The 16470-nt window shown below is 44.1% G+C and overlaps 2 protein-coding genes across 2 annotated transcripts; both read right to left on the bottom strand.

Moving 5' to 3' along the window:
- Positions 1–1482: 1482 nt before the first annotated feature.
- On the bottom strand, positions 1483–3508 carry LOC119286471. The gene is made up of 2 exons (XM_037565849.1): positions 2295–3508; positions 1483–1754 (listed from the first exon to the last, which is right to left on the bottom strand). The coding sequence occupies exon 1, from the start codon at positions 3403–3405 to the stop codon at positions 2512–2514; it is 894 nt and encodes a 297-aa protein (XP_037421746.1). The 5' UTR covers positions 3406–3508; the 3' UTR covers positions 1483–1754; positions 2295–2511.
- Positions 3509–11802: 8294 nt separating this feature from the next.
- On the bottom strand, positions 11803–14823 carry LOC119289033. The gene is made up of 2 exons (XM_037568473.1): positions 13611–14823; positions 11803–12172 (listed from the first exon to the last, which is right to left on the bottom strand). Exons 1-2 carry the CDS (start codon positions 14731–14733, stop codon positions 12135–12137), a joined length of 1161 nt encoding a protein of 386 aa, XP_037424370.1. The 5' UTR covers positions 14734–14823; the 3' UTR covers positions 11803–12134.
- Positions 14824–16470: the final 1647 nt, after the last annotated feature.

The following is a 16470-nucleotide window of genomic DNA, read 5'->3' as shown; positions in this document are numbered from 1 at the left end:
GAGCCTATGCCTCATTTGCTTTGAAAAATGTAATGCTATCATCTGCAAATAATAAATGATTAACACATGGTGTCGTAGGTACCACTTTTATACATGCTACATCATTTTTGTCCCCCGGCCCTTTTATCAAGCGTGAAAGTTCTTCAGCCGCTAGCAAATACAAGTAGAGTGAGATAGAGTCACCTTGTCGGATACCTCTAGTTGGTTTAAATACTTCTAGCTTGTCTCCATTAAAGATAACTGAGAAGGACACCGAGACAACACACCTCATTACCCTTTCAAACCAACTACTACCTCCGTCACGGTTTAGAAGACGCGTTTGGAAATTCTCTGGGACCTAGGTGGTTATCTATTGGTTATGAGATGGGTTAAAAAATAACATTCACACTATGCATGCATATAGAAATAGTATATCGGAGTACTAATTAGCTACTAGAAATAAATGCAATGCGCACTAAACCTTGTCTATTGTGGAAACGCACGTAAATTTAACTATGCCTTCTAAACCGTGACGGAGGGAGTAGCATTAAAACCAAGCTTGAGCATAACCTCCATCTGATACTAGGTCTTCATCATATCGAGCTTTAGAGCACAACAAGTATTCTTCTTTCGTTCCCCTTCCAATTTTCATGTAATGCAGGCATTCATATGTCGTGATCACATTGTTAGTAGCGAGTCTTCCTGGCACGAAATCAGTTTTTCGACAAAAATAATCTCCGATAGAATAAGCTTCAGACAATTACTCTGATAGAATAAGTTTCAGCCAATTAGCAAGTACCTTCGAGACAATTTTATATATCACATCCCACAAGCTTATTGGTCGAAACTGAGACAAAAGTGTCAATTTTGCTACCTTAGGGATAATAATGATGAATGTTCTGTTTAACTATTCCATGGAGTCCTCTCCATTGAGAATCCGCAAAACCATACCAGTCACCTCTTCGCGACAAAGATTTCGTTTCTTCTGAAGAAAATGTGCAGGCAGTCAATCCGGCCACGGGCTTTTGTTGGAAACATCTAAAATAAAACATCTTTTACCTCCTGCTCATAAAACGGGGCGTTGAGCTGCTGATTCATCTCCAGGGAGACTTTCCAAGGTATGTGTGAAAGAACTTCAATTGCGATTCGGCAGATCAGCATTGATGTTGCACTCCCTTCGTCTACTCGATCATCGTCGTGGAGAGCTCCCGAGGATCGCATGGGTTTGACCCTTCCACTGGGCACGGCTGATGAGCACTGACGTCCGATTGCTCGTAGCCAACACCAACTGGTTGAGCAAAGAATGAAAAATCTGCGATGTTTGGCTTGTAGCTTTAGGCTAGTTTTGATTCGGTTGGTTTTGTAATAATTTGAACATGGCCTTAGTCCGTTCGGCTACTCTGGGTTCAACCCGAGCACTAGAATTGTTGTTGGCTTCGTTTTATAATGAAACGGGGCAGGAGGGAAACCCCTCTTAAAAAAAAAAGAATGCCACTTTGAATCTGAATTAGTCCATTTTAGATGAATTTTGGACCGATCGAATGGCCCAGATAAGACAAGATTTGCATCCACAGTTGATCATGATGACTTGCACCAGTCGTGCTTCAACTACTCAACAGAAAATAAAAGATTTTGATAGGAGTAGCTCTGCAAGAAGCCAACAGCAGTTGATTTATGATGGCGGCTTCATACATTTCGTGAAGTCATGCATTCTTGCTTTTGAGCAGCACATCAGACATCAGTGAGCCTCGCTAGCGATGAAAATCTACCACGGTCTGAAAACATATTATGCAAAAACAATAATCAAAACTAACATTCAAACTCAGCATTTACAGTTTGATTTGCTATATAGAAGTACTAACGCCAAGGCTTTACAAAAATAAGCTCCACATGTGAGCTTCAGACATGCCAGAAAATAATAGACTAATTCTGGAAAGAATATCTGAAACAAAATAACAGTAAAATACGAGATCAAACTGTTTTCTTAAAAAAAAAAATCTGAAGCAAGGTAACAGGGTAATACTAGATCAATAGGTTTCTGAGCACATTTAGCAATTCCACTAGTGCTTGGTTGTGCTCCTTATAACAAGTTAATTCTCATAACAAAATCATGTTCTCTGTTTTCCAATGCCATATCACTCAGTTTAAAGTAGCACATACAGAACAGTGTATAGCAAGCTATATACATTGATCTAACTATCAAACATTACTTGCATTATGATTAATTGTCCACAGACCATAACGAACTAATCAAGCAAACATACTGAGGCTGTAAAGAAAAAACGCAGGGCAACAGACAAGAAGCAAAGGCATACCTGGAGTGTAGAAGCCCATGTAGGGTAAGACGCTGAAGTACTTCCCAGACTCCGCGACCTTCTTAACCAGCCCAGAATTTAGCTTGATTGTGAACAAGCCAACATCTGTGCTCACGAATATGACACCCACACCCTCTGCACATCCCACAACGACTGGTTCCTCATCAGGATTGGCTACAGGTATAACTTTCTCCAGCTTGATGGCCCTGCAGCGCATCTATTCTGCATCTCCTTCTGCATTCACCTTCCTTGAGAACAGACAAAGGCTGGAATTCTCAAGGCAGGGAAACCCCAGTGAACCGTCCTCCATCGCCATGAGGGCAACGTCGTCGTACACATTCGGGTCCGGTGGATCAACCATGGATATGCAATTCTTGGCCCAGTCATATTTGATGATTGCGTTACCCTCACGAAGCGTGAAGTAGGTTTCATCTCCAATAACGACACCCCGCCTAGGCTCGACATAGGGGATATAGTAGAATGATCCATCAGCAGCAAGAACATCTCGCCTGTGCCGAACATAGGATTCACAGCCGTCGTCGAGTGTCACTGGCGTGCTCCACGCAGCTGTCCCTGATGAGTACACTGCCGCCTTGACTAGCTCGTCGTAGTCGTCGGTGGCCACAAAGACAACCCGGAAGGGGCCGCCGTGGCAGTCAAGGTGGCCGCAGCCGGCCACAGGGCAGAGCACGGCGGCGGTGTAGATCAGCCACGGGATGCCGGGCTCCGGGAGGCTCTGCTGGTCGCCGGTGACGGGGTCCCAGACGGTGAAATGCCAACCCCTGCCCCTGACCCACACGTGGAGAAGGCCGCGGCCATGCCGGCAGTCAAGCGCCCGCGAGCGGTCGCAGTCGGGGTAGGGAGAGAGGGGCGCCGATGTGGTGGGGGCGAGCCGGGGCGCGGGGTCTCCTTGGATGACCTGGAGCCTGTGGAGGAGGCCCAGAAGCGGAGGGGTGCCGTGGAAGGTGCGGTACCGGCGGCGGAAGCCGGGGTCGCGGAGAACGCGGAGCCAGGGCTTGCAGACGAGCGCGGCGCGGAAGAGGTGCTCGGGCTCGTCCGGCGGCAGGCGGAGGAGGATCTCGGCGGTGACGTCGTCGATCAGCGGCGCCATCGGTGGTCGGCGGCGGGTGCGAGGGTTTGGTGGGGTTTCGGGTTGGTGCGCGACGGAGGGAGACCGGCGCACCACACGGCCTCTCCTAGTCGGTTGGGTTCAACCAGATTGAGCTGTGCTGGGTCACGCTGCCTCGCTCCCCCAACCCTTCTAATCTCTCCACTACTATTAAACAATTAAACAAAAAAATTCTTACGTGCACCTAACAATTAGTCCCACAAAACGCATAAACCAATCATCACCACACAATCAATCCTACGTGTCTCAATCTAACAGCCATCGTTTATCTGGTAGATTTATGGTGTGGACTTGGCAAATTCCAATAACTCACCGTACTTCACCTCCACCATCCATCCACAAGAAGAGAAATGTGCAACAACCGGCCCTGCGTCCGTTCCCTACAATCACACAGTTCTCATCGCAAATAAGGAAACTAGAACGAAATCAGCTCCCCTCGCCCTTAACCTCGACGCCGCTCACCAACAGCACGACCTCGCACGATCGCCATCGCCATCGCGAGCAGCGTGGCATCCGTCCGCGAGATCACCACAGCAGGGAGGCGATGCGACAGAACACCCAGGACCCTGCCATATCAGCGTGTCACCCGTCCGCGGGATCGCCAGTGCCAGGAGCCTGTTGACTCCCGATCCAGTCTTCCCAAAATTGTCATTGCCAGCCCGCCGCCTGCCGCCGCTCCTCTGCTGGCTCGAGTGAACGGAGCCAATTGGTGGAACGAAGAGATGGGCGGCGGCGGGTGAGGCGACGGTGCGGGCGTCATACAAGGGGTCCCGGGTCATCTCCGCCACCACGCAAAAATTTTCTTACGTGCACCCAACAATTAGTCCCACAAAACGCACAAACCAATCATCACCACACAATCAGTCCTACGTGTCTCAATCTAACAGCCATCGTTTATCTGGTAGATTTATGGTGTAGACTTGGCAAATTCCAATGACTGACCGTACTCCACCTTCACCATCCACCCACGAGAAGAGAAATGTGCAACAACCGGCCCCGCGTCCGTCCCCTACAATCACGCAGTTCTCATCGCAAACTAAGGAAACTAGAACGAAATCAGCTCCCCTCGCCCTTAACCTCGACGCCGCTCACCAACAGCGCGACCTCGCACGATCACCATCGCCATCGCGAGCAGCGTGGCATCCGCCCGCGAGATCACCACGGCAGGGAGGCGATGCGACAGAACACCCAGGACCCTGCCATACCAATGTGTCACCCGTCCGCGGGATCGCCAGTGCCAGGAGCCTGTTGACTCCCGATCCAGTCTTCCCAAAATTGTCATTGCCAGCCCGCCGCCTGCCGCCGCTCCTCTGCTGGCTCGAGTGAACGGAGCCAATTGGTGGAACGAAGAGATGGGCAGCGGCGGGTGAGGCGATGGTGCAGGCGTCATACAAGGGGTCCCGAGTCATCTCCGCCACCACGCACGCTGATGCCGCCGTGCGCCGCGACCAGATCCTCGCCGGCCGCGCATCCTTCGCCGACCTTGCCGTGCTCCACGACCAGATCCTCGCCGGCCACGCTTCCTTCGCCGACTTCGCCGTGCAACAATCTGAGTGCTCCTCCACCCGCCGCGGCGGCGACCTACGCTGCTACTCCCTCCGTCCGGAAATACTTGTCCTCGAAATGGTTGTATCTAGACTTATTTTAGTTATAGATACATCCATTCTATCTATTTTGAGGACAAGTATTTTCGGACGGAGGGAGTACTTCTTTCCGCGAGTCCGAGAGTTTCTCACGTATGTCCGGATACGGATGAGCATATACTCAAATATTGACCGTGGATGGTCATGCCGATAGGCGACGACGACTGACGGGTAATTGCTCCCTGATCCCCTCCATCTCAGAGTTGCCAACAGCCTCTGTGTCACCACTCACTAAATGCCACCGCGTCATCCAGGTTTGCTGTATGTATATGTTGAACCAGCCTGAGAGTTTGATTACTAATCTATATCTGCTTTTGTTATGGGCAGTGCTACTCTTGAATTTACTAATTTCTGCATGGTGCATGGCGATTTGGCAGGTGCCTTCATATTTTTTTAGAGCAAGAGTTCATGACGCAAGCGTATAATGTCTGATGATTTCCTGTATACACGGATGATGTGAAGTAATATTTCCCCCTTTCACCTTTTTGTATGGCACAATAGTAGGCGAGTATCCTTCCATACAAGTCACTTTTTTTGGCCTAAATATAGTAACCACAACCCGTGATCTCAGTGTTTTTCATATTACAATGTGATAATTATGGTAATTCTCAGATTACAGGAAGCATGATGTTGCATTATATAATACATTCTCTGAAATAACAACACATGAACTCTTTAATGTAGTGGCTCTGTGCTTCACCAAAGAGCAGGCAAACTATTTGGATGCTACTAAATATTACAGTATGGACAATGCAAATCCATCCCAAATTGTATAGCTTGCTAATATACATAAATAATTAACTTTTTATGTTTTTTATTGTCTAGGCGACTGGTGGCAGGTTCTGAGGGCTGATAAGAGGGATGCAGAGAACATCTACGTGTACAGGATCATGGGCGTATTTGAAGTTGACCAACAAGGAGAACAAATATGTCCTACGTCGAGATGAAACGCATAGTGCTAGATCAGTTGGATCAGTCAGTTAGAATCATGATCTTAATATTCCAGTACACCTGCTTCTTCTGTTAGCATTTTTGTTTGCTCTATTTTTTCAAGGTTAATCGTTGTTATTTCAGCAATCAAACTTCCAAATGTCATCTCCTTACTTTAGCAATAAAAACATATTTTTAATTCCTTCGTGCCTACTTGTCAATTTTTTCATGGCGCGATTTGTCTTGCTGTTGACTAGATGTAAAGTATAACCTGCCAAATCATCAATTCTTTTTGTTTTGAGATCACATGCATGTGAGTCCATCAACCATGTAATCTTGAACTAGATGGATCCTTAGTTCCTGAACTTTGAAGTTGATGGATCCTTCGTTCTTCGGTTGGATAGTAAATGAATGGACTGACAAGTCAACAAAGCTGATGCATACTTGGTATATGAAGTCTAATGCTATTACCAATACATGGGCTGAATAATATATGTATAAATCCGTTGACTGAAACTTCAATTAGTCCAACACTCCTGCTTGCAACAATACGGTTATAATCCCCATAAAAAGCGATACTATTATAATTAACTATTTTCCGTTACCTCATCACTGAAACTTGCAGGTGTTCGATCTTAAGATCCCCGACTCTACTACAAGGAAGAAAGTAATTATGCAAACCTAACTATATGAAGAAAGTAATTATGCCCGACTCTATTTGCAGAAGGTTGGACTCTACTACATTGAAAGAAGAAATATTATATGAAGTTCCAAAGTTACTTTGTTATTTGTGAAAGTTGGATGCATCTCAACTCTGTTGCTTTGCTGCAGGATGATGAAGAGGAAAAGGGCAAGGGGAGGAGCTCAAGGAAACAAAGAGGGGTGGAATAAGGAATAAACAAGGATGGGATGGGAGGCCTCCAAGCCAACGGCAAAGTAAGGCGTCACGCTGAATTTGTAACTCTGGTAAATAATTGGCCTTCCTTTTTTAGGTTTAGCTTGACTGAAACCAGTAGATCTATTTTACTCCATATTGTTGCAGCTTCATTAACGGTTCATATCACATCCTGAAACCAGCATTAGTTGAGACTACAAGATTTAAAACATCTTACTATTGATAAAAAAATGGAAACTCAGGTAAAAGGTAATCAGATTTTTTTAGGAGTCATCTATTGTCTGCTTCAGAAAATAAGTTCTTGAGGGCATAGAACAAATCTTTACATCACCATTATTTTTATTTACTTCAAGTTATAACACTTCAGCCCATGCTTGTCAAATTTTTGATGCTTGTAATGCTCTTTGTGGAAAATAACAGACACACATTTGGTTTGTATAACTAATGGTGAAAGTTTAAAAATGATTGTAATATCAGTGTTCGACTTTGTACATTTGAAATTTTTGTCAACAGAAACGTGATGCAAGTGGTTGCCTCATTGTTAGATGCATGCTGATGTATCTTTTCTTTACGTGCCTCTTCTCTATAGAAACATAAGGTCAGCTTCAATATGAAGTTTTCTGCTCACGGTGCACATAATTCCAGTTTATATGAGAAACATTTGCATGTATATTTTGGCCTAAAGTTTATAGTTCACTTTTCTCTTTGGAGTGAATTGAGCTTAAACCTTGTGTTGGTAAGAGAGAAGGAGCATATTGAAGTTAGTTTATGGGACTCCTGAAGTGCCTCTCCCCAGGTATCAGTCTGAGGTCTGACAAAACTTGAAATATATGGAAAGTTATGTTGTGCTACCTATAAGTTATAGCTTGATTTTTTCATAGAAAAATATTTTGCTGAAGAAACAACAATGTGTAGTTTCAGGTCGTGTCTTCCTTTGTTTCATGGTTGTTTGAACTTAGTGGCATCGTTGCTCTTGTCGGCCTTCATTATATTGATGTATTATTCTCTTCTTAATAAATTTATATACACGCAGTTCTCTTGTATGTTCTCGGAAAATAAGGAAACGAGTTTTTGCTACATTCAAGCATTGCATTTTAAAGTAAAGTTTCAGCCATTATTTGTTAGTAGAAATCCAGTGATCTATATGCAAACAATCTCTCTGTTATTAGTAATCTTATGGGACATCTTGATATTTCATAGCTATTTGTATGTTTCACTTGGTAGCAAGTACCATTATACTGCTTGAGAAGACCAAAGCATGGGAGATTGTGGTTTCAAATCAGAGAATTGTGGTTTTGAAGTTGTTGGCAAAAGGTAATTCATATAGGCCAAGACGTTCTCAATATGCCGCATCGGGAACGTCTACGAAGAGATTAACCATCTGAAGACTTGGCTACCTGGTTTTATTTTAAAAGAAGTTGTGTGTGAGGCAAAAAGAGCAATACATTTGTGCATGAACTAACGGTGTTGGTAAGAATTTAGGTGAATACCCTGATCTTGTTAGTTAGCTGTTTGTAACTAACATCATACACTCTTTTAATGATGATCAATAGATTGTTGTTTCCATCAAAAGACAAAATATTACAAGAATGGCACGTTGTTTATAAATTTTCGGTTCACTGAAGGGTGAGCGAGGTCGGAGGACACGAGGGTGTATTATTCTGGGGTGGTGTCGGAGGATGCAGGGAGCAAACTGCCGCACTTAGAGCACCCAGGGCCCACCCCTCCCCCACTTTGTGCCCCTTGCCAGGACCCAAGAAAGTAGAAAAAGGTCGGCTGTCCCTCAAACTCATTCCATATATGGAGAAGAAATGAGGTTGTTCAGGCAGTCTGCTACATCAGACGCGGCTCACGTCAGACCCAGTTTTTCTTTCTTTATTATCTCTCCATCCCAACCAATAATATGCATGTGATCCATAATTTGGAAGACCTGACCGCATAGGTAGACAAATGAGGTTCAAAGTGGACACGTCCAGACATTGTTCGGATGTGTCAGCTGACATACAGAGGGTGGGTCATATTTTCCCAGTCCAATTGTAGATGTTTTTATCCGTTTAGTATGAGAGGTTAGGATAAATCAAACTATAACTTCTTAACGATACGTGCGTTGCACGTGCACGCTTACTAGTCGAAGTTTTAAAAAGAGTAAAATTTACTGGTGGTCATTGTACTTATCTTGCTGGTTCACTTAGATCCCTGTGCTAAAGAACTTAGTCAATACGGTCATTATATACTCATCTTGATGATTATACGGTCACCGCCTAAACGTACAGCTTCGTTTTTTCTCTACGTTGACCGGTCAGCTCTCCACCCCCACGCAGGACCCACCTGTCAGTGAATAGAAGAAAGAAAGAAAGAGAAGGATAAAATATAGCTCAAGTGGGTAATCGAACCGGAGACTTGCAGGTGAGTGATAGCACGCACTAACCACCTGTGCGCGCAAAGAATTCTGTCATTAACCAGAGCCTCACTCATTTATATTCGTTTTTGCGCAAAAGCCTCACTCATTTTATATAGTGTAAAGAACACACGCGTGCAACAAGATTTGGCACACACATGGGTATGTTCTTTTTTAAACGCTAGTGTACGCTCACTATAAAGTACTGTACATGATTTTTTTTGTACAGCTCATAAAAAATATACTATTTCATAATGAAATTTTAACCACATCTACAAATATCTGTGTATTTATTTTCAGCCTTTTTTACCTTAAGTTTTTATTTTTGAATCTTTTAAAATGTGGAGCCTGAGTGCCAAAAAGCCTCACTCATTTGTTAGCAATTTAGCATACTATAAACATAATCATCTTAATAATAATAATTCAAGAGTGATAGATGATGAGGAAAAAAAACTAAATATATGAGGGCAGAGAGTATGAACCCATCTTTGAAGAATTTGCAAAGTGATTTGCTGCAAGGAGAACAAAGAACCATAGTAGAAAAATGTTGTACTAGTCCCGGAAGTGTGGACTTGTGTCATTGTGTGGGATGGGTACCCGTTGGTTTGGGAGTTGGAACATTGCACGGGAGGTTAAACCGAATTATTCTCTTGATTAATACTCCCTCCGTTCCAAATTACTGGTCGCAGAAATGGATGCATCTAGAACTAAAATACATCTAGATACATCCATATCTGCGACAAATAATTCAGAATGGAGGGAGTACTATTCATTGCTATTTATTTAAGATAACAAAATGTGCGCCGTGTACCCCTAAAAAAAATGGGTAGCTGTAAATTTCTTTTCTATCGCGAAGAGACAAAAACAACCGGACCTTTATTCTTGCATCCTAAGTTTTTTTTAACATGCATCCCATCAAATTTAGAAGGTGAAGTTAACTACTCCCTATGTTCACTTTTATAACGTCTTAGAAGACATTTTCAGACAAGGTACAAAGCAACTCATTTAATGAATTATAAAAATAAACAGAGGGAGTAGTATTAATACATGTTTGCCTCAAGTTGCATATGAGGACTTTATAAAATTTGGTGCTTTATTACTGCTCAGATTAGTGGAAAATAGAATACACTAGTCTGGAATTGGAACGGGTCACGTCCTGAAGGCCGAAGGCGACTACCACACTAGTCTGGAATGGGTCACGTCACCATAATCTAGTAGACTATATCTGGCAGACTATTAAAAATCTAACATCAGATTTTTTAAGCATGCCATCAGTTTTGTTTTGGATCTGGATCATCAATGTTGATGCTACGTCGGTTGAGGTCATGGCATCCAAGGGCGAGGACACTAGTACAGTTCAAAGAACACCAGGGAAGAATTTTAAAACAAAAAATTCTAACAACCGGCGCGCAAAATGCATCAAATCTCCATGTGGTGGATCATTAGCAAGTATAACATCCTGGGGTTGTTTGGTTCCTAGCCTCATCTTGCCACAATTTGCCTCACCTTAAATTAGACAAGTTTGACCAAGTTAAATGGGTGTTTGGTTTTAGCCACACCCAAGGTAAAAATCTTTTTGTAAGCAATGAGTCCCACATGTTGTACACATAAGAGTATGTCAAGGTTCTCTAAGGCAAGTCGAAGTTTGCTTAAGAATTTAAACATCTCATGTTAGGCAAGTGTGGCAACAATAATGTGATAACATATGACAAAAATGGCTGACTTTCTACTCCAGTGAACAAAAAATCATCGGAGCTCATCATGGTGGTATAACCCAGACCACATTTCAATGTATTCCGGACCACTGTTTAAAGAGGGGGTAATCCATATGCAGTTTAGATGTGTAACTGAAAACGTGAAAAACCGTGACTCCTCAAGCACTGCATCCAAAAACCAAAGGAGCAACCCTAATAGTTGTTGTATCTCTATAAAAACTACTCACTTCGTCCCACAATGTAAGACGTTTTTGTAAGCTATGTCAAAAACTCATGTGCAAAAGGAGTTTCATGTGAACGCTCGTAATATGAACTTCTGAAAGGGATCATTGGCCACACATGCTCAAACCTGGAAATCGGCAGGAGTTCGGGCTCGCAACATCGCTGGGAAAATTTCTGCTTTCACACTTCCCTTACAAACAGTCGTCACAGAAAATGGAAGAAAATATGTTCTCTCATTGCTTTTAAATATGCCACTATATGGTGCTTTTAGTGCCAAATAAATATTTTCCCTTGACACCAAGAATCAAAACCTCCAACCTTAGCCCTACGTCGTCCCACATCTAGGTTCGGGCCACTTGGGCCCATAATAATAATTATAAAACCACACGAGAAAACAGGGCTGCTTCTTACAACAGCATAACATTCCCACAGGAGACAGCATTCTTCAAGGCAAAAGAGCAACACTGAATGACCCTTCCTTTTTTTTCAGAAATTGGAAGCCCACATAAGTTTAGTTTCATGTGGCTGACTCAACCATTTAACCAAGCAAGAACTCAAATATGCCAGCCCGACATATCCAACAGAAATACAGTTTGTGATCGATGTAAGCAGGACAATTCGCAGCTCAGACACAATTGAACATGATGACTTGCACCGCTCCTACTTAAAACTGCTCAACAGATAAGAAGGCAACATACTAAACTGAAACACAAGTCTCTGGCCTGACCGGCCGCATGATCATGATGAATTGAACAAGAACAACCAACTTGCAATCATCATGCTTAAACTGCTAAAGAAAACAGACCAACTTGATAGTAGTAGCTCCAAAAACAAGGCAACAGCAGCACACTCCAGACGATGGATTTGTCCATTATGCCTTGCACCACTGCTGCGCGGCACATCGGCTATCAGTTAGTCCTTGCCAGCGACAACAATCTGCCACGATCTGTAAACATACCAAGCACAAAACGCATAAGCAACTTAAGAATTAAAAATTCGCTGTGCCATGTACTTGTTCTTTGTTCAAAAGATTACAGGAATGGATTTCAGACATCAACTTCAGCTATGCCAGAAAGTAACATACAGTTTTTCAAGAAAATCTAGACCAAGGCAACAGGACAATATGATATCAACATGTTTATTTAAATTATTTAGCAATCTCCATTTTAGCCTAGCAGTAAGTTCATGCTTCACCCTCTACTTGACCAATAAACGGCTCTAGCGAAAAGAAGAAAACAATTTTATGAGCGGTGCATTTTATTTTAGGACAGCATAACCTTGAGTCCTTGACAATACTTTCCAATGTTTGCAGTACAAGAGTAAAACATCTGAGTTACACGCCTGTTAAACTAAAATCGGTTCTTCAGTTTAGTCTAAAGAAAATGTTTTATACAGAAGGTGAAGCATGAACTTGCTGCTAGGCTAATACTTTCCAATGTTTGCAGTACAGGAGTAAAACATCTGAGTTACACGCCAGTATACTCACATCTACGTTGTTTAAATTTAATAAAGCTAGCCATGGAGGCCTTTCCCTCAAAAAAAAAATTAAATTGGTTCTTCAGTTGATTTACAGAAGATAAATGTTTTATGGTGAGACTAAATAACAGTTTGGATCCCTGTATCTCCAATTGCAAGTCCAAAACGTCTGACAATGCTACTTAGCCCTTTTGAAGACGAGACCAACACTCAATATCATATTCAAGTAAAGAGAAACAACATAGACTACACTAAAATTTAGTTCCAAGTAGCCAAACCAAGCACTATCCAAACATTAACTGCGATATGCCTGACACATTGAAAACTTTTCAACACAACCAGGATAATTTCGACAAAGAAACACACACAATCGATTATAATGACTTGCACTATCTGTATGTAAACCGCTCAACATAAAACAAAATACTCAGAGATCAGTTAGTGATAACGATAACAATGTGCCATGATCTGAAAAGATAACATACACAAAACTAATAACCAACAGTTCAACTCAGCATTCCACTTTGGTGAGGTATGTGCTAGTACTAATTCCGAAGGTTACAAGACTGAGCCTGATATGTGTGCGACAGCTATGCTAGAAGACAGAAGAATTTTAATTTTATGTTATAAAAAGAAAATCTGAAGCAAGGTTGCAGGATAATACAAGACCATGAAGTTTGCATGTGCATTTATCAATAGGACTGATGCATATCATGGCCCTTAGCAACTAGAATGTGAAAGCAAAATTACATTCTGTTTCCCCATGCCACATATTCATTTTTCACTAGCATACACAAAATTGTACAGATAAGTGTGGAAGAACCAGTGTCAAACTATGTAAGCAAACATACAGAAGCTGTAAAGAAAATGCATGCCCAGAGACAGGCAAGGACCAGTATCATTCATACCTGGAGTGTAGAAGCTCATGTAGGGTAGGACGCTAAAGTAGACCCCAGACTCGCCAACCTTCCTAACCAACCCTGACTTGAGCTTGATCATAAATAAGCCAATACATGTGCTAATGAAGATGACACCGACACCCTCCGCAAAGCCGACCACAACTGGTATGTCATCAGGATTGGCAACAGGAATTGTTTTCTCCAGCTCAATGACCCTGTATTGTACCCAGTCAGCAGCTTCTTCTGTATCCACCTTCCTTGACCACATACGAAGGCTGGAATCCCGAGTGCAGGCAAAGCCCAGTGAACTGTTCTCCATCACCATGAGGGAAACGTAGTAGACGCCCTCTGCCGGTGGGTCAATCATGGATAAGCAATTCTTGCCCAAGTCATACTTGACGATTGGATTACCCCACCGAACTGTGAAGTAGACTGCATCTCCAACAAGGGTGCCTCGCCTAGGCTGGAGATAGGGCGTGTAGTATGGTCTGTCTGCAAGCCCCTCTCGCATATGCTGGGCAAAGACTTCACAGCTCTTGTCAAGACACACTGGCACGCTCCACACACCCGTCTCTGATGAGTAGACGCTCGCAAATATGGTATCTTTGTAGTCGTGGGTGGCCGCGAAGACCACGCGGAAGGGGCCGCCGTGGCAGTCGAGGTGGTCGCAGCCGTCGGCGGCACAGAGCACCACCGCAGACTCGATGAGCCAATCGATGTCCGGCGAGGGCACGCCGTGGCGCTCGCCCGTGACGGGATCCCAGACGAGGTAGTCCGCATTGTCGTCCGTCCTCATATAGATGAGGACGCGGCCGTGGCGGCAGTCGAGGGCGCGCTCCCAGGGGTCGCCGGAGCTCGGGTGGGGGAAGTCCGGCACCGATGTGGTAGAGGCGAAGCGACGCGCGGGGGGTCCTTCGAGGACCTGGAGCCTGTGGAGGAGGCCGAGGAGGGGAGGGGTGCCGTGGAAGGTGCGGTAGCGGCGGAGGAAGCCAGGGTCGCAGAGGGTGCGGAGCCACGTCTTGCAGACGAGGGCGGCGCGGAAGAGGTGCTCGGGCTCGTCCGGCGGGAGGCGGAGGAGGATCTCGTCGGTGACGTCTTCGATCAGCGGCGGAGGCGGGAGTGACGGCGCCATGGTGCGCTCGTGGACGGCGGAGCGAAGTGGAAGCGAGGGTTTTGGGTGGGGATTGGGGGAGGAGAGTCGGAGCGGAGTGAGTCAGGCGCAGGCGCAGGCGCAGCCGCACAGTCGTCTTTCTACTCGGCTGGGTTCGACCAGAACCGGTTTGAGCGTAGGAGGGCACGTACAATGGTTGTTAAGACAGTTTTATTTTAAGTTTTGTATATAATTTAAAGATGATAAAAAAGTATGTATATAATGAGTTATATCTTAGCTTTATCTTTAATAACTAGCAATTCCCTAAAATATGGTGAGATAAATTGTGCTAAGAGATCATCTATTGTCTTATTTTAAATAAGAGAAGACAAACCTTTTCTTATGAGTTCTTTCTCCTTCACCTTATTACTTATCCTACATGACACTCCTAAAATAGCACTATTGTACATGCCCTAAGTTGTCTCACCGTGCTTTTTTTTCTCCGAAAAGAAGGATTACTCCCGCCTTTGCAGCACATCATCATATACTTTTACTTACCTCCAAGAGAAATAAAAACATGTACTCATAATTTTTTCGAAGGATTCAAGTTAAAGAAGAAAATAGTGATCAAAGATATGAATCAAAGACTATGTGAAGTTGACCGGAGGGAGTAATACTCTTGTATGTTTCTTACGTACAACTTGGAGTTGGAGTAAATTTCAGACAACCACCACACTGGGGCTAGGGATTCAAGGAACCAACATCTTTTTTTCGGTCGGTGCGTAATAAATTGCATTGACCGTAGAATTTGCTTATTTTAACATGTTTACTGATTGCTCGAGCCCACCTGTCGGGTCTATGTGGCATCAATAGACAGTGCGGGGAAGACGTGCGTTTGGTTGTTTCACTTATCACCCCCACCCCAGCCAACCCGCTCCCTCTCATTCTCTCCCATGCAAGAGACGAAGCCATGGTGACCGGAGTTGGTGGGGCCGGCGACGCTCGCGGTAGTGGAGGTAATCGAAATTTCTTCTGGTTCGAGAGTTGTCCGGGCCCTATGCTGGATGCAGAGTGGCTTCGGGGGATGGCCTGCACCCATCATTGTCAGTATCACCTGCCTCACCTTGCCGAGTGCACAAGGTTTGCGTGAGGGCAACCAACAACTCCACCGAGGACCAGGTGAGCCACTACTTGTCTGACGTTAGGGAAGTTCTCTCCTTCCCAAGCCCTAAAATTTTGGGTATGGTTGTTCTAGGATTTTTTGAGTTCTTCCTAATTAGGAGTTTAGGACCTATAGATTGTGGATTTAGGTTGAACTATTGCTATGTTGTGAATGTAGGGTTAATTCTGATATGTCCGAACTGAACATTCAGTATGATGGTGTGGACTTTGTGCAATCATCTATGTGTCGATATGATATTAGGTTTTTGGAATTGTTGTCACCGATGAGAAGAAGGGTATGGCATGTTCAATTCCATGTACTATGTGAAAGCTGAAGGTGGAGGGTTGGCAAGCGTTTGCTCTTTTTGACTGCAATGCTAAGGTGGAAGAGGTGATTAGGAAATATGGAAGTACTGAAAAATTGGTATTGACTGTGATGAGAAACAAGAGGCATGAAGAAATTGTTTTGGGTGGAATTCCTTGGAGGACCTCGAGCATTTGGAGGAGAATGAGGAGAGAGGGTGCCCGGGAAGGTGCGGTAGTGGTGGAGGAATTCGGGGCCGCATAGGATGCAGAGCCATGTCTTGCAGGCGAGGGCGGCGCAAGAGAGGTGCTTGG

Source organism: Triticum dicoccoides, chromosome 4A (assembly GCF_002162155.2).
Source record: "Triticum dicoccoides isolate Atlit2015 ecotype Zavitan chromosome 4A, WEW_v2.0, whole genome shotgun sequence".
In the NCBI taxonomy this organism is placed as follows: Eukaryota; Viridiplantae; Streptophyta; class Magnoliopsida; order Poales; family Poaceae; genus Triticum; species Triticum dicoccoides.
The sequence above is the reverse complement of the archived record's forward strand: the minus strand, read 5'-3'. Positions and strand labels throughout refer to the sequence as shown.